The sequence below is a fragment of the Meleagris gallopavo genome, chromosome 26, assembly GCF_905368555.1.
Source record: "Meleagris gallopavo chromosome 26, MGAL_WU_HG_1.1, whole genome shotgun sequence".
In the NCBI taxonomy this organism is placed as follows: Eukaryota; Metazoa; Chordata; class Aves; order Galliformes; family Phasianidae; genus Meleagris; species Meleagris gallopavo.
The window spans coordinates 163330-185520 of record NC_139429.1 but is presented as its reverse complement, the minus strand read 5'-3'; the positions used below and the strand labels follow the sequence as shown (position 1 = coordinate 185520).

The window sequence follows — 22191 nt, the reverse complement described above, 5'->3', positions numbered from 1 at the left end:
AAGTTGGGAGGGAGTGTTGATCTGCCAGAGGGGAGAAGGGCACTGCGGAGGGACCTGGACAGACTGGATCTATGGGCCGAGATTAACTGTGTGAGTTTCAATGGGGCCAGTGTTGGGCCCTGCATTTTGGTCGCGTCAACCCCAGGCGATCCTACAGGCTTGGGGAGGAGTAGCTGGAAAGCTGTGTGTTGGAAAGGGACGTTGGTGTACTGATGGACAGTCGGCTGAGTATGAGCCAGCAGTGTGCCCGGGTGGCCAAGAAGGCCAATGGCATCCTGGCTTGTATCAGGAATGGTGTGGTGAGCAGGACCAGGGAAGTCATCCTGTCCTGTACTCGGCATTGGTGAGGCCTCACCTTGAGTACTGTGTTCAGTTTTGGGTACAGAAGGGACATTGAGGTGCTGGAGCAGGTCCAAAGAAGGGCAACAAGGCTGGGGATGGGCTTGGAGAATATGGCCTACGAGGAGAGACTGAAAGAACTGGGGCTGTTGAGTCTGGGGAAAAAGAGGCTGAGGGAGACCTTACTGCTCTCTTCAAATACCTGAAAGGTGATTGTGGCAAGAGCAGGCTTCATCTCTTACTGGTGACAGGACGAGGGGAAATGGCCTCAAGGTGCACCAGGGTTAAGTTTAGATTGGATATCAGGACAAACTTCTTTACTGAAAGGGTTGTTATGGAATGGGCTGCCCAGGAAGGTGGTTGAGTCCCCATCCCTGATGTGTTCAAAAACTGTTTGGATGTGGTGCTCAGGGATGTGATTTAGCAGAGGACTGTTAAGAGTTGGGGTAGTATGGTTAGGTTGTGGTTGGACTTGATGATCTTAAGGTCTTTTCTAACCTGAGCAATTCTATAATTCTTCTATTCATTGAATGCAGGGGAAGAAGACACCAGATGCCAGTTGCTTAATTAATGAAACAAATTATTTATTTCCCAGCTGTGCAGAGGTTTGGGGGGATGTGGGCCAGGGAGGTGCAGGTGACCTGTTTCCATGTGACTGGCCCCATTTCTGGGGGTGCTGAAGTTTGGGGGTGCAGGGCTGCACTGCATCAGGTTGGGCAGAGCACTGCAAAGAGAGAGGTGAGCGTGCACAAGTGTGCACGGGGCTGCACTAGGGTGCAGGAGGCTGCAGAGTGATGCACAGATAACAGGGCTGCAGGAGGGTCCACAAGGATGTGCAGCGGTGCACAGTGATGCATGAGTGTGCAGTAGGCTGCATGAGTATGCATGGGGGTGTACATGCATGCTTGAGGGTTTGTATGCACAACTGTGCGTGAGCATTCATGAGCGTGCACCAAAGATGCACAAGCATTCATAATGAGGGTGCTTATGTTTGAATGAGGTTGCACAATAGCTGTAAATGGGATGTAAGAGGATACGGGAGGGGAACAGAAGCGATGCACGAGGAATTCACAAGGCACGCACAAAAGGGAGCCCAGGGGATGCACTGAGGCATGCAGTGATGTACAAAGAGCGCATGGGGGATGCACAAAAGATGCAGGAGGATGAGCAGGTGATGCACAAGGGATGTCTAGGAGATGCATGGAGAATGCATGAGGCACACAAAGGAGATTCAAAGGAGAGAAATACACAATGGCGCATTAGGGGGCATTAGGGTTGCCCAGGCATTCCCAATGGATGCAGAGGGGCCAAGAATGGGTACACAGGGGATGAAGGAGAATGGACAGTGACATATGATGGCCCATGAGGATGCTGTAAGGATGCAGGAGGGATGCTCAGGAGATGCACCCAATGTGCAGGGGAGATGTAAGGGATGCACAAAAAATGCATGAGACATGCATGAGCACTGCATGAGAGGTGCATGAGGGTAAGGGAGATGCAGAAGGGATGCACAATGATAAAATGGGAAATGCCCTTGGGGTATGGAGGATGCAGGGGGGATGCACGGGGCACATGCAGGTACCTTTGAGGATGTAGTCCGTCAGCAGCGTGGGCACCTTCTCATTCCCCTCCTTCATGGCAAACAGGACTGCACAGTGGAAAAGAACCTTGAGCAGTCCATGTATCCCCACATACCCCAATTCTGTCCCCAAACAGCCCCACACCATCACAGAGGCACTACCACAGTGTACCCATCCTGACAGTACCCCAATGGAGCATTTTCACCCCCATCAACCACACTCAGGTGATGCAGAATGGAGTTTTCCACCCAAATTAGCACTGAGGTGGGCTGTAAAAATGGTAAAGAGAGGTGAGGGAGGTCCTCAAATCAGCTGTGCTACAGCAATGCAAAATGGGGAACTGCACCCCAAACTGCTCAGGGCATAGTGATGCAAAATGAACAATTGTGCCCCAAATTGGCCATGCCAGGGGGGTACAAAATGTCTCCCAATGTGAGTGGACCACAGTGATGCAAAAACCAACAGCTGCTGTGCTGATGCGAAGCTTTGATTTGCTGCAGTGGTGCAACTGTGGACAACTGTGCCTGAAAACTCACAATGCTTCATTGATACAAAATGGTGTTTCTCTTCCAAACCAGCTGTGCTGCATTGGTGTCATACATCTGATTGCAAAAAAGGTGGCTGCACCCCCAACTGGCTGTGTTGGGGGTGTTAAAAAAAAAATTCATCCAAGTTGTGGGCACTGCAGCAATGCAAATTGTGTGTTTGTGCCCCAAATTGGCCACGTTATGGTGATTCAATATGGGTCAAGCAAAGACTCACTGTTGGTGAGCATCTGCAGATCCTCAACGGAGGGTGGCGAACCCTTCTTCTCATAGGGAATCACTGTGTTCAGATACTGCAAAGCAGAAAAATGCCCCCAAAACACCTCCATGCCATAAAGCTGCCTCTTTTTTACACCTCACTGATGTAAACTACCCCAAATTGGTGCAAAAGCAGAAGTGCAAAATACAGCTGCAACTTTCCAGCAATTGCATTTAATTTACAGATGTTTGGGGGGCTATTGAGTTAAGTGGATACTGCAAAAGTTGTGCTCAAATGCACATGCACCCCTAGCTAGAGAGGACTGAAGGGATGAAAAAGGGCAAAAATGGCACACAGAGGGGTGTGCAGAGCAGGGAGTGGAAGGGGACAGATTTGGGTAAGTTGGGGGGAAAAGGCACCTGCTTCTCGTTCGCAGCGGGGCCAAAGGTCTGACGCAGGCCGGATTGCAGGATGCTGGAGATGCCCTCCATGCTGAACCGCTGGGGATACGCATTATCATGTCACCTCCTGGCATGAGGACACCACCCTGGGCACCAATATCCCCCCATCTTCCCAATCCACCTCCCTGTCACCCCATCCCATCCTCACATCCCCACGCCACGTGTCCTGTCCATGTCCAATGTCCTCCATTTGCTCAATCCCATGTCCCTTCATCTCATCCCATCTGACCCTACGCTATCCTATCCCATCTCATTCCATCCCGTTCTACCCCATTCTACACCATCCCATCCCGTGCCATCCCCACGTCCGCAGGACCCCACACCCCACCTCCCCCAGACTCAAGTCCATACGTCAGCCCCATCCCCACCTTTCTGGGCATGTGTCCCCCACGCTCGGGACGACCTCCTTGCAGGCTGAGCCCACGGTCGCGGCGGCGGCGGCGTGCGGCCTCCCGCTGCTCCCGCTGCTCCCCCTGCACGGCCAGCAGTGCCCCAATAAACGCCGTCTTCACCTCCTTCTCGAAGGCCAGCTCATCCCGCCGTGCCAGCTGGGCCACCAGCTCGGCCGACAGTGCCCGGCTCGCTGCCTCCGCGCGCCCTGCTGCCGCTGCCAGCTCCCCGGCCGTCAGCTGCTCCAGCCCTGCCGCCAGCATCATCATTAGGGTGCGCAGCGTGCATGCACTGTACAAAAAGGCCTTACGTGCAAGGGGCAGTTGGTGGGATGCCTGGGATACTCAGTGCAACGCATGTTGCAGATAGCAAAGGTCCAGTGCAGCTATAGGGATGTCCAGTGCAATGAGTGACACGCACGGTGCAGTGAGTGTTATTTCTGATGCAGTCAGTGAAAGGCGCAGTGCATTAGTTAAGCACCTGGTGCAATTAGTGACATGCACATTGCAATTACGAGAATGCCTGGGGCAATTAATGGCATTCCTCATGCAGAGAGAGCTACTCCTGGTGTGCTCAGCAAAAGCACAGTGCATGAGTGAAATACCTGGAGCAATGATCAAAAATGAATGGTGCAATTACTGGAATGTCTGGGGCAATTAGTGACGTGCATCATGCAATTATTTGAGCATGAGGTACAGTCAGTAAAATTCTAGGGATAATTAACAAAATGCACAGTGTAATCAGTGAAATGCACACTGTAACCTTTTTACTGCTTCGTGATCAGTGAAATGCTCAGCGCATTTCTGAAACACCCAGCACAGTCATAGCACAATTGCTGAAGTGCCCGGTGTCAGAACAAAGTGCTCTGAGCAATTATGGAAGTGCCTGATGCAATTAATGGCATGCATGGTGCAGTAAATGAAAAGCACTGAGTACAAATACAGAGCAATTATCAAAATGCCTGGTAAGATTAGGGAAACCCTCTTTGCTGTCAGTGAAACGTAGACAAGGTATATTCGGGGGAAAACCTGGTGCAATTATTAAAAAGTATCATAAAATTTCCCCTTGTATTTTGGAAAATGTCTGGTATATGGTGCAAGTCAGCAAATTAGGAAAATGCACCAAGCACGGCTCAGGGAAGACCTTGCTGCATGCAGTCATATGCATGCACAGTGCCATAGAAAAGTGCAGGATGCAAACAGCGATGCACAGAACAAGTGAGACATTTTTTCAAAATGAACACGTCAATTGGTCACTTGTGTGGCATGCTTAGAATGGCACATGTCACTTAGCAACATGCACTTAGTGCACAATGCTGGAGACATTTTGCAAAATGTGCTGCATGCTTGTTGAAACACAGGACCATCTATAACCATGCTATAAGAAAGATCTCGGAGGGCTCATTTTTTCTAGAGAGCCACTTCCTGATGTCCAATCTGGTGAAAACTGCACCCAGAAAGGGCTGTGCCAGGCTCCTACTGCCCATACCTTCATGGGAGCAGTTGTTGTTGAAGGTGGGGGAGAAGGTGTGCAGCTCACGCAGGACGATGGGCTCCATGCCCCTGCCTCCACCATCACCCTCTGCATTGACCTCAGCATCCTCTTCCTCATCTTCTTCCTCCTCCTCATCCTCATCACCCTCAGGATCTGCCTCAGGGTCAGGCGAGCTCTGCATCAGCTCCTCCAGCTCCTCAATGACCTGTGAGGCACCAGTGTCCCAGATCTGCACTCTGCAGCCCACATCATCCCACATCTGCACCCAGCATCCGACATCTGAGTCCTGCAACCTTGCCCACAGATATGCTCTACTGTCCCAAAACAAGTGGATTTGACCTTTTTGTGTCCTGAGCAGTGTGAGCCCAGTGTTACGGAGACATCCACGTGTCTGGGTGTAGGTACCTGCTCGGCTGTCAGCAGTGGTTCCTCATTGATGCCCGAGTCATGTTCGCTTCTCTCAGCAAGCTCTTCATCTTCCTTCTCACAGAGCTGCAGGAGACAAGCTGGTCACCTCGGTGGCACCACAGGCACTGCCTGGTGCAAGTATGGGAATGGCATAGGCACAGACATAGCCCTATAGCTCATGGGAAGAACTACTAGAACCACAGCACTGGGGATGCACTGCCTGTGGGGCTTACACTGGAGAGATGTTGCATGGAGATGCTGCATGGGAAGAATTGACAAGGAGACATTGGATGGGAGAGCTGGATGGAGACAGTGGATAAGGGTTTGGGATGGAGGTGGTAGATCAGAGGCACTGGATAGGAGTGTCGTATGGAGAGATGTTGGCTTATGAGGTGTTTGATGGAAACACTGGATGGGGATGTTGGATGGGGATGCAGTGGAGGGTCATACTGGCTGGGGATGCCAGATGGAGGTGTTAGACACAAACTTCAAATGGTGATGTTGGGTGGAAATAATGGATGGGGACAAGTTTGATGGGTGAATCACAGAAACGCAAAATTGCTCAGGTTGGAAAAGACCTTAGAGATCATCAAGTCCAACCGCAACCTAACCATACCACCCCAACTCTAACAACCCTCCGCTAAATCATGTCCCTGAGCACCACATCCAGATGGTTTTTAAACACATTCAGGGTGACTCAACCACCTCGCTGGGGAGCCTATTGCAGTGCTTAACAACCCTTTCTGTAAAGAAGCTTGTCCTGATATCCAACCTGAACTTCCCCTGGCGCAATTTGAGGCCATTTCCCCTCGTCCTGTCACCAGTGAGAAGAAACCAGCCCCACACTCACTGCAATCACCTTTCAGGTATTGGAAGAGAGCAATAAGGATGCTGCATGAAGAGACTGAATGGAGACATCAGGTAAGGAGATGACACGGAAATTTCGGATGGTGAAGCCATGGAAGGAAATAGATGGAGGTGGTAGATGAGGACGCTCTTCTCTAGTGACAGGTTGCACAACATCCAAACAGGCTCAATTCAGTGGATTTTTTATGCTGTCCCACAACCCCAAACATAGCTCTTCATAGCATGAACTCATTACAATGAAGTAAACACTATTTTCTTCCCAGTTTGGGAACAGATTGGCAAGGACCAAATTGCCAAATCAAGTATTTGATCTTGCCCTTTATAGTCACCGTCCCCTGGAATACAGACATCCCCTGCATTAGTGATGCATGTAGGGACAGCCACCCAAAAATGCCATTTGTAGGTGGTCTTAAGTGACCTGGCTCTGCTCCTCCCCAACAGTTGCTGAGCCTTAGGGCTGACAGACAGCTGTCAATCACACAAGGGTCACATGGGGACAACAGGGCTTTGGGGGTGCCAAGGGTGTCACAGCCATACCTGGGGATCAGTGCCATCAGGGGCCTCAGCCTCAGGGTGCATCCAGGGCTGGGGGGAGCCTCGGGGGACGAAGCCATCAGTGAGGGCATCCCAGACTCTGCAGAGAGGTAGGTGTTGAGTGGGGATCACCAAAACACCCCAAAATGCCCCAAAGTGCTGCCTCACAGAAAGCCATCCTGAAAGAGCATGCCAAAATACCACAATGCATCCCAAAATGAGCCCCATGACACTCTGAAATATTCCTAATCATTGCCTGGTGGTCGCTCCCTCACCACCACTGAGATGTGCAAAACATCCCCAAACACTCCAAATTCTGCCTCAGAACACCTTAAAAATGTGTGCACATTAGCATAATCCCAATTCCCCCTAAATCACCCCAAAATAGCCTCCCCTCTCTAATTGCCCCCAGCTCCAAAACAACCATAAAAACACTCATTTTGGGATATTCATCTCATCTCCCTCCTCATCTGATTTTAATTTCCTCTTATGGACATATTTCACAATGCATAAAAATGGGACATTAAAAAAAAAATCATATTCCCATTTTTACCAACAACAAAAAAAGCAACAAATAAAAAGCAAGTGAGCATCTCCAAAATTTGCTTTTCTGCTCTTAAAGAACCAGCACCTTGCAGAATGCAGCCACAGATTTCCAGACTAATTATGGCAATAGCTGGTTAATAATTAGAGGAAAGCGGCGCCTTTAAGGCCTCCGCCCATCCCCCATCCATGCACACAGGGCTCATTGAGGAGTGGGGGAAAAAAAAAAAGCCTGTTTTGCCCAAACTGACCCAAAATGACACAATCCACAGCACAAAGTGGCACCATGGGCTGCTGGTGGCAGCGCTGCGTTCCGGGCGTTCTGCCAAAATGCATTTTTTCTCTGCAAAATGACTGATTTTTCACTGAAAAATACAAAAACATCTGAAAAAAAGAAGAGATCTGGAAGCTTTTGGTTTGAAAACAACCACTTTGCTTGGTGAAAAATCAGCATTAGGAAGTGCAGCCTGGGGAATAATCTCAATTAAACAGGCAAAAAGAAATCCATTAGAAAGGTTTTTGTAAGTCAACACCTCTGGAAAAAAAAAAAAAAAAAAAACAAACATAAATTCTGTCCCTAAATGGCATTTTGCTACCAAGAAAAAGGTTTTGTGTGAAAATTAGATTCCAATGCAAATGCCACTACGATGCTTTTAGCCGAACAGGCAGCACTGGGCAGATTTCGCCCCCAGCTGCCCCACTTCGGTGCACAGTTTTACATTGCAAGGAGGGGGCTGAGCCCTACTCACACCCTGCTCATAGTTCACACTTACCCCCGCTCTCCTCACAAAGCCTGGGCCCGCTGGTCGAGTGGAGCACCTGATGTGCCTACTTGTAGGATACTACAGATACTCCATGGTACTGCATTACCATGCTGTGAGGGAAAGGCCTGTTTTGCACCTGGAGGGTAACCTGCAAGCGCTCGAGGAGGTGCACAGCCCCCAGATGTGCCCTGCTCGTAGGACACAACGCCATCACTCCACACAATCATGCTGCAGTGGGGCAAGCAGGTTTCCATGCTGGGGGTGGGGTGTATCTCAGAGCGCTGCACGGAGACATGCAGGGCCGAGTGTCCTATGTGTGCTGCGTGTCCTATTTGTAGGACACCAGACAGAAACTCCATGCAGATGCACAACTATGCCATGATGTAAGGTACTGAGCAGCACGTGGGGGAAGTCTCAGGGGTATAAGGAGGCTCAGGGGCCCTAAGGGAGCATCCTCACAGGCTACTGCACCAAAACTCTGGTGCACTGCATGGTTGTGCAACAACATGGGGATGGGAATGCGAGGAGACCCAAGTTCCCAGCAGGAAGGGGCCTTACTCACTCCTCATCCTGGAGGTGCTCCTCCTCCTCCTGTGCCTGCAGGCGGCCTCTCACAGGGGCCAGGCCCTCGGTGGTGGCATCGTAGTTGCGGAAGCAGACGGTGAGCTTCTCATCGAACTCCTGCACCAGGTCCTCCATCGATTTGAAGCTCATCATCTCAGTTGAGAAGCTCTCCAGCTCAGCCAGTGCTGGGTCCATGGTGCGTTGAGGGGCCCCTCCATTGTCCCCAGGCCCCTCCTCAAACTCCTCCTCCAGGCTTACCAGGGGTGCCTCCATCCTCCTTGCCACCGCTGCCGTCTTAGCTGTGGGGACAAAGTGCCCATGAGGCACCTGCTGCTCACAGGCTGTGTCAGCAGGGCTCCCTATTCCCTCTGCAGGCTGTAATCCCAGTGCCAGTAGTATCCCAGTAGCTCAATAGTATCCCTAGAGCATCTTAGTACTGTCTTCACAGCACCTCATCAGTGCTATAGTAATAAGCTGTAGTGTCTTAGTACTATCCCAATACTCTTTACTAGTAGAAAGTGTTTAAAAAGCCTCACAGTATCTTACTGCTGCCCTGATAGTGCAGCTAAAGCATTGCATCACTGCATTTTTTACTGAAATGTTAATATCGCAGTAGTAGCCTCATACTATATCACTTGAAAATATCACACTAGTATCAACAATGTGCTGACAGTATCCCAAAAGCTTCTTTGAGTGCTGCCTTGATAGTACCCCAGAAGCATCTTACCACTACCTCTCCTCATTCCCTAGTAGTAGCTCAAAAGTATTCCACTGGTATCATAGTAGCATCCTACTAAAAACTGAATACTGTTCCAATAGCACCTTATCAGTGTTGTGACCAAATCTCAACATCACAGTGGTACCCTGATGCTATTTGAACTGTGTAGTATGCTCGCAGAATTTCAGTAGAAACCCAGCACTACTGGCATTCTATCCTGATAGATTCTAGTAAGCTCCTGGTAGCACCTCAGCAGCATTCCAGAAGTGTCCTCCAGGCATGCAATCCTGTGCAGGTATGTAGCCCTGCATGTGGAGGGAGTGCATGTCTGCACAGAGGCACATACATGCAAGAGTGCATAAAAGAGGTACATGCATACAGGTGAATCTGAGTGCAGGTGCACCCTGTGCCCGTCTGCAGCTCTGCACACATGCAGCCCTGCACATACACAGGTGCAGGGCACATGTTTGCACACCATGTGTGCACGTGAAGACGCACACATACACAGTGCTGTTTGCATGCTCAGGGGCTGCATGCATTTGGGGTGGCTGCACACATGGCAGCACAACAGGCTGCATAAACACGTAGGTGTGCACTGTGCACCAGCTTTGTGCACACCTGCACCATTCACACGTACCCTGTTCTGTGCCCTCCAAGCTCTCCGCTACATACATCCGCATGTGTGCACTGCGCATGCCCCTGCCAGCATCCCTTATACGTGCAGCTCAGTGCACGGCCCCCCCGATGCGCCCCAAAATGCCCCTCCAGCCCCACATCGCCCTCTCCCATCCCGTCGCGCAGCGCCTGCGCACCACCTCCTCACGGCTGCTGAAGCAGCCGAGGGGGGCAGGCAGCTCCTGCTGCCCCCCACAACCGAGCATCCCCAAAATCCCATCCCTACGACCCGTGCACAACGCCCAACGCATCCCCGAAAGGGGCACCCTGATGCGATGTCCTCACACTGCGCAGCGATGTTCCCCAGAGCCCCGCAGGCCACTGCGCTGCACCTCCAAAATCTTTCGCCCGTCCCCCCGCCCCCGCCCCCGCCCCGCATACATGCAACGCCCTTTGCAACCCCCTCAACTCATTCACGCACTCCCCCACCGTGCGCTCACCCCCCCCGACTGCACCCCAACCTTCCTATTTCCTCGCATTCTCCCGCACCACACGAGGGTCCCCCCCATGCCCTCCCCCCAGCCCCGCACCCACCTGCGGCCCCGCATCCTCCGCGCTTCGGGAGAAGGTTGACGGGGGGAGGGGGGGGACGGACGCGTTGCGCACGCGCGGAACGGGTTGGGGAGGTGAGGGGTGACGTCACCTGGAGAGCTCACGCCTCCCCCTCCCACCCCCCCATCACCCCCTTATCCCCGGGGAAGGGCAAAGGAAGGGGGGGGCGCGGGGGCCCGCACCGTCATTCGCATCTTGCCTTCTTCATACTCATCCTCCTCACCATCAGTATCATCAGTATCGCTTTCATCTTCATCCTCCTCCTCCTCCTTGTTCTCCACATCATCCTACTTTTCACCTTCTTTTCCTTCTCCCCACCCTCATCCTCACCCTCCTTATCCCCCTCAGCCTTTCTTTGAGTCATGCACCCCCCAATACACCATTCTCCCCTCCCTTTAATATATGTGTATTTTTTATTCATGCGTTTTTGCAAGCATACAAATATATCGCATCCATTACAAAAAGCATATTATTTGTATATATATATAAATGAGATAAAGTTGAAATAAGAGCTTTAAAAATATATTAACTGTGCAAAAATCCCTTTTCCCTCTTACTTCAGTGCTTTTTTTCCTTTTTTTGTAAGAAGCCATACATCCAGCAGTATTCTCTGTAACCCCGAGTGAACAGCAGACCCAGTACCCCCAGTTGGAGGTTATGCTGTGCCATGGCTGTTGGTGTGATGCACTGCAGGAATGCACAGGGCAGCACTGCTCCTATATCCCTACACAGCTCTCAGACCCAGCGATGCTGCAGGATTTGCTGGAACTCTGCTGGAAATTTCCAGCTTCCCTAATGTCATCCTTTTGTTCTTGTAAACCTGCATAGAGGTCTTGTTGCATTGCTGTGTTTTTAACAGATGGGCTCAAAACACCCTGAAACTGAAGGATTTCTTATAGGTAGAAAATTCTGTTGGCAAGGCTTTGAGGCTGCATATGTGAGATAACGCATCATAGTGTCACTGCTGCTTGGCCACACAGCACACTGCATTTGGGGGAAGGAAAGCAGCATTTTGCAGTCTGGCAGCTCTGGAAAAGCTTTCTGCTTTGAGAAAACCGCTGAGCTGTACAAAGGGTTCCCATGGTCCCACCCCATCTCACAGTTACAGCATTGTGACGATGCAAGGATTTAAAGGTCCTTCTCCTATTGTATGGTACGGTACGGTACGGTACGGTATGGTATCCTATCCTATCCTGTCCTACTCACTCCATTCCACTTCATTCCACTCCACTCCATCCCATCCCATCCATTCTATTCCATTCCATATTCTATTCCATTCCATGTTCCATGCCATTCTATTCTATTTTTATAAAGTTAACTCCACCCATGACTCCCTGCAGTGCTCAGACACTTCCAGCTCCAGCATCTTTGCCCACGGCAGTGTTGGGAATGAATTTCTCCCCATAACTCGTGCCCTTTTTTAATTCCAGTCACAGCAGCCACTGCACTGCTGGTGACAGTGACACAGTTTTTCTGCAAAACTGTTTTTATGAAAGAAGTCATTTACTGCTGAGAACACATTCCCTCCTTTATGCCTTTACCAGCTCACAAAGCCCTCTTTTGAGCATTTGGATTCTCCGTATCCCCAGCAGTGCTTCCTCCCAGCAATATCTGCAGGCAAAGCCACACACTTCAGCTTGTCACCACCCAGCTTTGCATTTGCTCTGAGCAGGAAACCAAGGCAATATTTGGTGTGACTGATAACATTGCGTGGCCCCACATCTGTGCCAACAGCAAGCTGACTCTAAGCAAGTAAACCAAAGAGTCAAAAATGGTATCAGTGTAACTCTGAGTGACATCACGGCAGGTGTGAATTCATGCAAATGGCTGTCACTTGAAATAAGGGCTCCATTGCCCAGCTCAGCTAAGACCATGTCCGTGTGCGATGAAAGCTCATTTTTTAAAGTGGGGCCTTTCTTTACTAGAGTACGCTGATCGCAGAAGATAAAAAAAAAAAAAAAGAGCTATACTGTGAATGCTGTATTGACAGCTACAATGGCTGCAACTGCTGCTGGAGAACTGCAGCACGGGGCCGGATTACAGGAATCTACTGCATCCCATTGGGTACGGCCGGCAGCGCTGCAACGGCCCCGCCGCGCGCGGCGGGCAGCGGGCAGCAGGCAGGAGCCCCCTAGCAGCGCTCGCGTGGAATGGGCGGGCGGCGGAGGAGGCGGGGGCCGCGTGGAACCGCCCCGGGGCGGAGCTACAGAACCGCGTTGGGGGGGGGCGGGGTTAGGGTGATGAGGAGGGTTACCGAGGAGCGTCGTCCGGGATGCCCTCGAGCAGCGCGTTTAGAACCAAAATGGGTTCTTGACCCCTCGTGCGGTTTAAGGGAGCTTCTGCACGCAGCTCCTGTCGTTCTTTGCCTGGAGACGCAGTCTCCAGTTTTGCTCTGTGTTCTCTCTGTGCGCGTCTGTGCTCCTTGCACCGCGTGCAGCAGAGCTGGAGGCCTGGCTCGTGAAGGACCCGCGGCGGCCAGGTGTCCCGCTCCTCGGCAGCGCCTCCAGCTGCCGTCAGACCTTGAGCTGCCGGGCCCGGAGAGCGGCTCCGGCAGTGCCCGGCAGAATTGCGGGCGTTCTCGCAGCCTTTTGCTAATCTTTGTGCTCAAGGAGAAACGTTCTTAATCAAGAATTCGGAGTTGGAAAACGCAGAACGGTCTATGGGGTGAGGTGCTTTATATTAACCTCTATTTTAGACACGTTACCTCGTCTAAGGGAATGGTTTCAGACGGGAGTGCTCTCCAGCCTACGCCATCTGCTGCTGCACACCTGTGATTTCACGCCTCACCAGCCCTGTTCCTCACTGGAGTTCTGCAGACTAACAAAGTAAATCCGGGGCGTCAGAATTGCACTGTGATGGATAAGTGTGTTAAACAGCTGCTTTTTTTCTTGTTAAAAAGCAAACGAGTGTTTCTATAAATGCTAAGTTTACAGATGCTAACCTCACTGTAAGGGTTTGTGAGCCAGCTTGAGAAAAACTGAGGAAGAGTGACTGGAGATTGCAAGGAAGCTCTGTTGGGCTCTGGTGTGGTTGCAGCATTGTCCCATCGGAGCAGTGGTTCCTGGTACTTTGGGTTACCTGGCCACCCGTGGATGCTCACTGTGAGCGGTCAGTTTTATCCTGGTCCTTTATAAGCCCCTATTGTTTTTTACCCCAGCTATTAGTGTCTGATTTCACTTATTTTTTTCTTTCTTTTCCCCACCCCCCACCCTCCCCAACAAACTATAGAAGAATTGAAATAGAAATAATTCACTGATGTTTTAAAACAACAACAAAAACAGTTCAATGGACTTTGTGTGTTCCATTTGCTTTCTTTCTTGTGAGGGACAGTAGGATTGGAGAGGAGGCCTTTTGCTGCCAGGAGCTTTAGCAGAGTGCAGTCTGGACCTATAGGAATAAATTCATTCACTGCTCCTGGAGTTGCTCCATTGTGTTCAGAGCAGTTTGCTCTTTGGGCTCAATTGTTTTTCAGTAGGTTCATAAGCTTCATTGTTCTAACTCTGAGTACATCTCCTAGGTTCTTATCTTCAAATTCCTATGATGCTTCCTGACATTCCTGAGCTGTGTGTGATCTCTACAAGTATTAGAATCTGTCTGCTCTTAACGTTTTGGAGTAATGTGAATAGCCTATTCAGTTATTACCAAAGGATGTGTACCCTGATCTAGTAAATAAATGTGCCTGAGTGAACTGAGTTCCTTTACAGCAAAACTTCAAGATACACGTTTGCTTGCAGCTGTGCTCCCCATGTGGCCAGAAGGGCTGAACACAGAGTGGAGGCACCCTGGGCTCCTGTAAGGGTCAACGATGGAATGGAGCTTCCTGAGGAGTGCTGCGTAGCCAGAGATCCCCAGCACCAGTTGGGTGAGTATTGCTGAGTACCGGTTAGAAGCAAAATCGATACTTTGTGAGCGGAACAGCATCCCACCTCCAATGGAATGTAAGAAAGATGATTGGCTTTTTGGTTCTCTAGCTATGGGTAAGTTGTGCTGAGCCTTTGTGGTGTGTGTGTGTGTGTGTGTGTGTGTGTGTGTGTGTGTGTGTGTGTGTGTGTGTGGTATCTTTCCTCCTGTATCTGCAGGCTGCAGATAACAGATGCTTGCTTTTAAGTGGCCCTGGTAGTTGTGGATAGCTATTACTATAGGAAGCTGGTAGCTACAACTTTGAATGTTGTTTTATATAATGTCTTAACCTGTCACAGACCTGATCTCTCAGGTGAGTTTAAGATAAGATGTGAGAGGCGATGGTTTCCTCCCTGCTGTCGGGACAGTTACACACCAGGTTTTGATGGTGATCTTCTTTCTGATGCACTCTTAAGCAAAGGCACCCTGCAAGCTCTAAGGGGCTGCTGTTCCACCTTCTGCCACGTGATGTCGCTGCCGAACTGGAAATTGAGCTCTGCGATTTCTCGTCCGGGTCTCTGCGCTGAGTTGAGCGGCTTTTGCTCGCTTTGAAGCTCTGTAAACCGTCACGAGATGCTCAACAGCACCGTATCACAGCAAGGTGTTGTTAATAGCAAACTTGTCTGTGGATGTAACACAAATGCAGTGGGCACAAGTGGGGTGTCTGTATTTGCCAGCTTTAATCCAGTTCTTGGCTACTGCTGCTCTTCACAGTCGGGGCAGAGCCTCAGTTAGGCAGGCAGTGCAGAACTCACGGTTCCTTCAGTTTGCGTTGGGGTCCTGATGTGGTTCTGTGCTGTGAGTCTCCTTGCTTATTTGGCAGCACGTGGCCTGAACTTGGCTGGCAGGCAGGGTCTGAGGTTATTGTGAAGGCATCTTTGAGACCTCAGAGGAGGAAAAAAGGTGGATGATTCCATCTGCTGGAATTGTGCCGCAGCTAGGGCCAATCTGACTCACAGAGACAATACCTGATCTCTCCATTTCTTTTGGATGAATAAATTGTGGAGAAAGCAATCATCCCAAGGACTGATAGATTATAGAGAGTTAGTGACAAGTAATGATAACAACAATTAGGCTCCTCTTGCTGCCTTCTTTCTATAAGCTCTTCAAAGAGCTTATAATAAATACTCGTTCCTGGTTTTTGTTTTTTTTCCATAAGCAATGTAAAAATTACCTACAGGTTACAGGCCAGGATCTACTGCTTTGCTTAAACTTATGAAAAGAAACAGTGGAAAAGGCAGGATTAACGTTTTGTATTGTACCTTTTTATGTTAGCTAAAAGTGAGAATTGGTGTGGAAGACAGTTTCAGACAGTATATAGTTAGATGCTGAGATTATTGCTGTGGGAAATAACAAAGCTGATGAGCTCCAGAAGGTCTTAGAAATAATTCATGGATCTCAAGGGGAGTCTGAGTTGTATTCAATGATATCTGATCAACAGGCAAGTGATCTGCCTTCCAGGAGTTTCCTGGTTCTGGTCATTTGAGTGACTTAGATCAGGTCTGAACCTCGGTGCTTGTTTGGGAGCTGCTGCTGCACCAAGCTGTTTGTGCCGTGTACTTCTAGAGATAAAGAGTAGGAGTGTTATGTTTCTAGCAGGGATCCAGAGAGACTGATGGAGACTTCAGGGAGCTTAGGGTACAGATTCATCTGTCATTTCTTAATCCCTGTCAGTGTATTCTGTGAAGGATTTAACAGTGTTTAGTAGCGAGGCTTTCTCTGGCAGTACTCTTCAGGCCTTATTTGGTGGTTTGTTTATGTGGCTGTCTTGGTGGTGCTGAGTGGTGACTTGTTTCTGTACTGTTTCACAGCAGAAAGAACAGCTGCCTTGCTGTGGTCCTTCATCTCTGCAGAAACGCTCTGAAGTCTGTTGCTGTGAATTTTTTGACAATGGAAACTTCAGACCCTGCCTTTGGGTTTTGGTGTGCGCTTGCGTCTAACCTTTTCTGCACTGGTGCATGAGTTTTTCCAGCAGCCTCCAGGGACTGGTCTATCTTGAAGTGTTTGATCTATAGTGAGATTCACATAACATCCTGAGGCTAGTTAGAGAGCTTCTTTGTGGCCAGGACAACAGCATGTGTTTAGAGCTTCAAAATGTTCCATTGCAAGGAGAGATGAAAGGCTGGCCAGTGCCTTGTGGCTTTGAAATAGGGATTTCCCAACTTTGACATGATAAGAGCAAAAGCTGCTGGAGGTTGCAGAATAATAAATCTATAGCATCTGCAGTGCAAGCACCACAGTATTTTTTTGGTCTGCACGCAGACTTGAGCCCTAGGGAAAAAGCTGTATTTTTTTCTTTAGCAATATGTTATTTCTGGACTAATATCCCATATTCAGGCTCTCACAGGCTGAGGACTGTACTTTTGTGGGATTCAAAGATTATGAGGCACACTGGGAGGAGAGAGAGAGAAGGCAAACTAATAACTCACTCCACTGAGGACCCCTACTCCTCTAAACCTCTAAACATGTAATCTCAATTGCTTGAACTTGACTTTATTAACTCCAGTTATATGTTTCTGATGTTACTAGAACATCTTCATGCTGCAGAGGCTTTGGGTTTTTCTTGCTGCTTTTCATTTGTCTGATTAATTTCAACATGGACCCTCTTTAAGTGGCTCTAATTGCAGGAAATTGCTGTGGCAAGTGACATGTGTCACAACAGTACAGTGATTAGAGCCCCCATGTGTAATTTACTGACTGATTGAGCTAATTGCACTGAGAAAGTAGCAAGCATGCAGAGCGGAGCTGGCACTCCTTATTGTTCAGAATTTTAAGTGTCATGAATTAAGAGTCCAAATAAATGATAGTTGAACTGGAATTTGTCAGTTCTCATCCTTCAAAGCTTGCAACAAATACACAGTGTGTAATATTGGGAGGCAGGGTTGGCTTCCTCCTGTTTAAAAACTACACTAAAAACAAATTGAAGCAGAGAAATTTTAAAAAGTTTTGCTGCTGAGAAGATAAAGCTATCATCTGGAGTACGGTCTTTGAAGTGTCTGTGAACTCTTGCTCTTTTTAGTCCATTTTCTCTTTTTGCAGACATGGTGTGTATATATACACCATCACTCCAGAATGATAATCATCTTCTATTAACACTGTGTGGTTTTGTGTTGTATCTCTTACTTCTCCACAATTAGAATTAATTTGTAGTAGAATTTCCTGGTTTCATGAGTTTCAGCCTCTTCTTGCTTTCGAGGCTTCCTTAGAGCAGGAGTGAGTTCTGTGTTGCAGAACCTGTTGTTGGCAAATCTGACTGTTAGAATGGCTTATGATATTTGGTGGATGTTGACTGTGACCTAGTTGGGGGGGAGTCAGAGTCAGTTATAAAAACTTGTAAGAGGAAATGATGATCTGTACACACTTGTGGAAATGCAAGTCATTTCCTGAAACAGTGATGGAGCACCTGGTGGGAAGGCAGGGCCATCCCAACCTCAGGTGCATGCAATGTACTGAGTGATGGAAGGACTGGAGCTGGGATGCACCCCTTCCCAGCACTCGTTTAAGGGTTAGCAGTAGAGGTGAGGGGATCTTGCTGGAGATCCCTGTGTACCTGAGGCCTTCTGAGGGTAAGCAGCTTTTTCCCTTTGTTTCGTGTCCATGGCTGCTGCACTTGTTCAAGTATTTTCTGCTGGTAATTTCTTTCCAAGTGAAGAAGTGGGAACCCGTACAATCACTTTGAGTAATAGGTCAGCTTGTTGTAGCAAAAGTAGAATCTCACTGTGGAACAGCAGCTTGTTGTTAGGAGTCATAGAGATGCCCAAACTGCAGAGCATTCTGGGGAAACAATGAGATGAAAGTGCAGAGCAGTGGGAACGGGGAAGGGATGTTGTAGAGTATTCTGAGTAAGCAGTCAGCAAGAATTGAGAACTACGAGCAGTGGGGAGGGAAGGGCTGGTTGCTGTTCTGGTTGCTGTGACCTCCTTAACAAAAGGTGATGTTGTATTAGTGGGAGGCAGGGATCGAAGAGGATTTGCAGAGCATGTCCCAGGAGAAGATGAGGCAGGCAGCTGTTTGGTCCTTCTGGTGTCCTTTGTCAGCCTCCTTCTCTTCTGCTTTTTTGCTGCATGGAAATTCCTCGTGCAATTCCTTATCAATACCTCACAGCTGGAGCAGAGGGGAGGTGTGGTGCCTTCTCCATTGAAGGAGGTCAGGTTGCCATAGCAGCTGGACTGATTCTTATCCTGCTGAGTCCCTCCAGAGCTCCCGCAGCTCCCAGCCCTGCTCTCTCTGGTCAGCACAGGTGGGGCAGCTGGAGTGCAGTGCTGCAGGAGGCTGGAGGGGCAGGGCTGCAGCCAGGGCTCCTGTACCTCCTCCATGCTTAGTGTCCCATTTGGACTTAAAGCTTGATAGCTTACCTTTTGTCTGTGGCAGTCTGACAGTGAACGTGTGTGAGGACCTTCAGTTTTATAATTGCAGTGGCAGATAAATATCTTCGTATTGTTTTGCATTCGAAACAATGGAACTTTTCATGGAATTTTGCTGGAACGTGTGTGTAAAGATTTTTCCCATGGCAATTGGTCTGTTGAGCTCCTTTGCTCTGAATGCGTCATAGTATTTCTAAAATAAGACAGCATTGTTTGCTTCAATTTTTTTTTTCCTTGAGTGTGATTGAATTATAACTTGCATAAGATAATGGGGCTCAAGCAGTTCTCAAAAGGGGATATGACTATAGCTGTCAAATGAGCTAGCTAGTGACCATTACAGATCTGCGTAGCAATTGAATGGGATACTAATGACTGTTTCACCCCACAGACCCAGTCATTAGCTACTGTGCTTGAGTAGAAATCTTCACTTGTACAGCAGGTGCTCCTGGTCTGTCTCTATGGCTGCAGCTGTCTCCCTTGTTGCTCTTCAGTCCTTCCTTGTCTCGTGATCATCCTCAGACCAGCCCGTGCATACTGAGTCTGCAGAATTGCCACTGCCCTTCCTCATCCAACTGCAAGCTGTATGTCAGTGATGCCCTGAGTCTGTCTCAGGGATGCAACAAGTACTTCTATAGTTCAGAAACTTGCTAGTAGTTATCATGGTGGAAAATGCATGGAAATGTGAGCAAAACCATTTTTGTTCTTGTTTCATTTTATTTTGGATTAACAGATCTAAGTAGTGCAGTCTCTTAGACTTGAGAAGTTGATGGATCTGGGTAGCTTAGCTACAGGCGAGTAGCAAAGGTGCACAGCTGTAGCAGTGTGTTAGGTGTTGGAAACTGGTAAGCCGGAAGGATCTCATTGCTCCAGAGGAGACTGTGATTAGACATGAGGAAAAACTTATCTCAGAGAGTGATCAGGCACTGGAATGGCTGCCCAGGGAGGTGGTGGAGTTGTTGTCTTTGCCATTGTTCAAGAGGGGTCTGGATGAGGAGCTACGAGATATGGTTTAGTACCTTGTGGTGACAGTGGTAGAGGGAGGATGGTTGGACTAGATGATCTTGTAGGTCATTTCCAACCTTGTGATTCTATGGTTCTATCCCAGAGTCAGTGGATCCGTGGGGAGAGGTCTTCCCAGAGAGTGACACAAATCTCTGTGGGTAGAGGTGGTGAAAGTGCACCAGGAACTTCGTGCAGTGAGCCAGGCTGCATGTGTCTGAGTGTAGCTTCCCAGCTCAGTGGAATGACATGCTTCTTAAATCTGGCATCTGCTTCCCTACCATGAACTGGAAGTGCCCTCTGCTGCCTAGGAAGTAAGTGTAAGAGTACTGAAAATAAAAAGGGTAAAAGAGTGGAGAGAACAGAGAATCATCACTTTGAACTGGGCTGCAAAGGAAGCAGCTAGTTTAGATTTCAGGCCTGCAGCTTGGAGACTGCAAAGCAAGGAGCATAAAAAAAAAAACAAAAAAAAAAAACCAAAAAAAAAAACACCTTACAGCTCTTGTTCTTTGAAAATAAATGACCCCAGCAGTTCAATTCACTCCTGCTGAACTGGAGGCTTCTGGGACTTGCTGTGAGTCTCACATTGACGTCAGCAAGTGCAAATGTAGATCTCAGCTGGCTCTGATAAATGGTGCCGCTAATTGAATTAGAGAGCACTCCAAGCCACCAGCTAATTATGCTCCTCAGGAAGCTGCTTTGTCCAGGTCCATTTAATTCTATATTGGCTGAGCACTCCAATTCTGGCACAGAAAAAGGGAAATATGTTGCAGCTCCCTGCTGTAGAGCACATATTTTCCAGCTTTTTAGACTGAGCTGTTTGCCCACTCCAAACACTTGTGTTCTCATCCTTGGGTTTTCTATCATATGTATTCTTAATGCAAGAGTAATGATTCAGTCACCTTATGCTAGAATATCATTACCCTGGTCTGACAGGTGACAGTCTCATTCCATTCAGTGGCGATTTACTTATTTTATGAAATGCTTTCCCTGCTTTAGTTTATAAGTAGCTAAATTACTTGTTAGGTGCACATGTTGGAAATATTCAAGTAATTTATCAGGATGGTATCTCTGATAAATCAGATTTTATTTGCAATTGCAATGGCAGGCCTCCTGCAAGCAGGAGAGCACGCAGAAAACAGCATTGCATCTTTTACGCCCTATTACTTGGCAATTATCTCTTTCTCCCCTGGTTCCTCATTGGCTGAGTGCTTCAGGTTCACAATCTTTCCGATGCTCAACTAAGCATACGGATACTGGCTAAACATCAATTGTTGCTAGCTAAGCATATATCGCTAATTACTTAACTTCTCACACTTGCTCACTCAACGCTCGGTCCTTGTTTCTGGACATCTGCTAATCCTTGCATAGAGATAAGGTCGGAAGGAGGATGGGGGGGGAGTATCTTCATCCCTGCCTGTTGCATCCCTGCCTACCCACAGAGCGAGGCAAGCCAGCCTTGTGTAGAGGCCCTGGCTTCTCTGATGTTTAAGTCTGTTTTTGTTTTGCTTAAGGTCTCTTATCCAAACAGCATAGCCCTACAATATGCTTTCTAATCCATAATACTATACATATACTATCTGGAACATTTAAAAACTATTGCAGTTTTGCAAGCAAGAATTAATCACACAATTCAGCAACTATATTTCTAAAGTATGTTACGAACATATATGGTATTTCTACTTTTTCGCATCAGCTATTTCTAAGGACAAGTTACAAAATACAAATACATTGTGCTCTGCTTCTTCATATCAATTCCCCTTTTTTAATATCTAATGCAGAAACAACATTCCATTCCTACACACAGTTGGTACAAAATTTAATGCCTGGGGTTAAATGGGCTCTCAGCTTTGATCATGAGCTTCTTGTGTATCCCAGTAGCCTGAAGGCAGGAGGTCTGGCCTGTGTGGCGGAGGTTCAACTTTTTCCTGTCAGTTCTTTCTGTCATCCCCTTCTCTTCTTCCATGTCAAGCTTCTTTCAAAATTGTCTGGAGTGAGAAGTTCATATTATGAGACAAGAAGAACTCTCCCATGTTTTGAACTGCTTCCACTCTGTCAGTCTTTGCATTTGGGAGAGTTGACATCTGGATCTTTGCTTTGTCCTTGCTTCCGTTCCAGAAGAACTTCTGCTGGTGGTAGAACAGAACTGTTGAGATTATTTCTCCTGAAGATCAACAGGTACCTACAGAGATCTGCTCAGCACTGAGTAGTGCTGTGGTTCCAGTTATGCTGAAACTACAGGCTGCTGTGCACCTCTTTCCTAATTGGAAACTGCTTTGGGTGCAGCAGCAGTTG

At 48.4% G+C, this 22191-nt stretch overlaps 1 protein-coding gene and 1 long non-coding RNA gene across 3 annotated transcripts in view; one reads left to right on the top strand and one right to left on the bottom strand.

The window, feature by feature from the left end:
• Positions 1 to 902: 902 nt before the first annotated feature.
• FEZ1 (fasciculation and elongation protein zeta 1) lies at positions 903 to 10747 on the bottom strand. 2 transcript variants are annotated; one of them, XM_019622917.2, is made up of 10 exons: positions 10616 to 10747; positions 8687 to 8987; positions 6821 to 6917; positions 5414 to 5500; positions 5003 to 5213; positions 3493 to 3764; positions 3083 to 3163; positions 2682 to 2757; positions 1922 to 1987; positions 903 to 1063 (listed from the first exon to the last, which is right to left on the bottom strand). In XM_019622917.2, the coding sequence occupies exons 2-10, from the start codon at positions 8959 to 8961 to the stop codon at positions 1047 to 1049; spliced, it is 1182 nt and encodes a 393-aa protein (XP_019478462.2). In that variant the 5' UTR covers positions 8962 to 8987; positions 10616 to 10747; the 3' UTR covers positions 903 to 1046. The 2 variants fall into 2 exon arrangements, 1 of the variants encoding a protein (XP_019478462.2); XR_014879685.1 differs by lacking the exon at positions 2682 to 2757.
• Positions 10748 to 12881: 2134 nt separating this feature from the next.
• The window catches only part of LOC146542744 (uncharacterized), a 60589-nt gene continuing 51279 nt past the window's right edge, over positions 12882 to 22191 (top strand). Inside the window, exons 1-2 of the long non-coding RNA XR_014879697.1 lie at positions 12882 to 13297; positions 14368 to 14495. This is a non-coding gene — a long non-coding RNA (uncharacterized LOC146542744). The remainder of the gene's footprint in view (positions 13298 to 14367; positions 14496 to 22191) is intronic.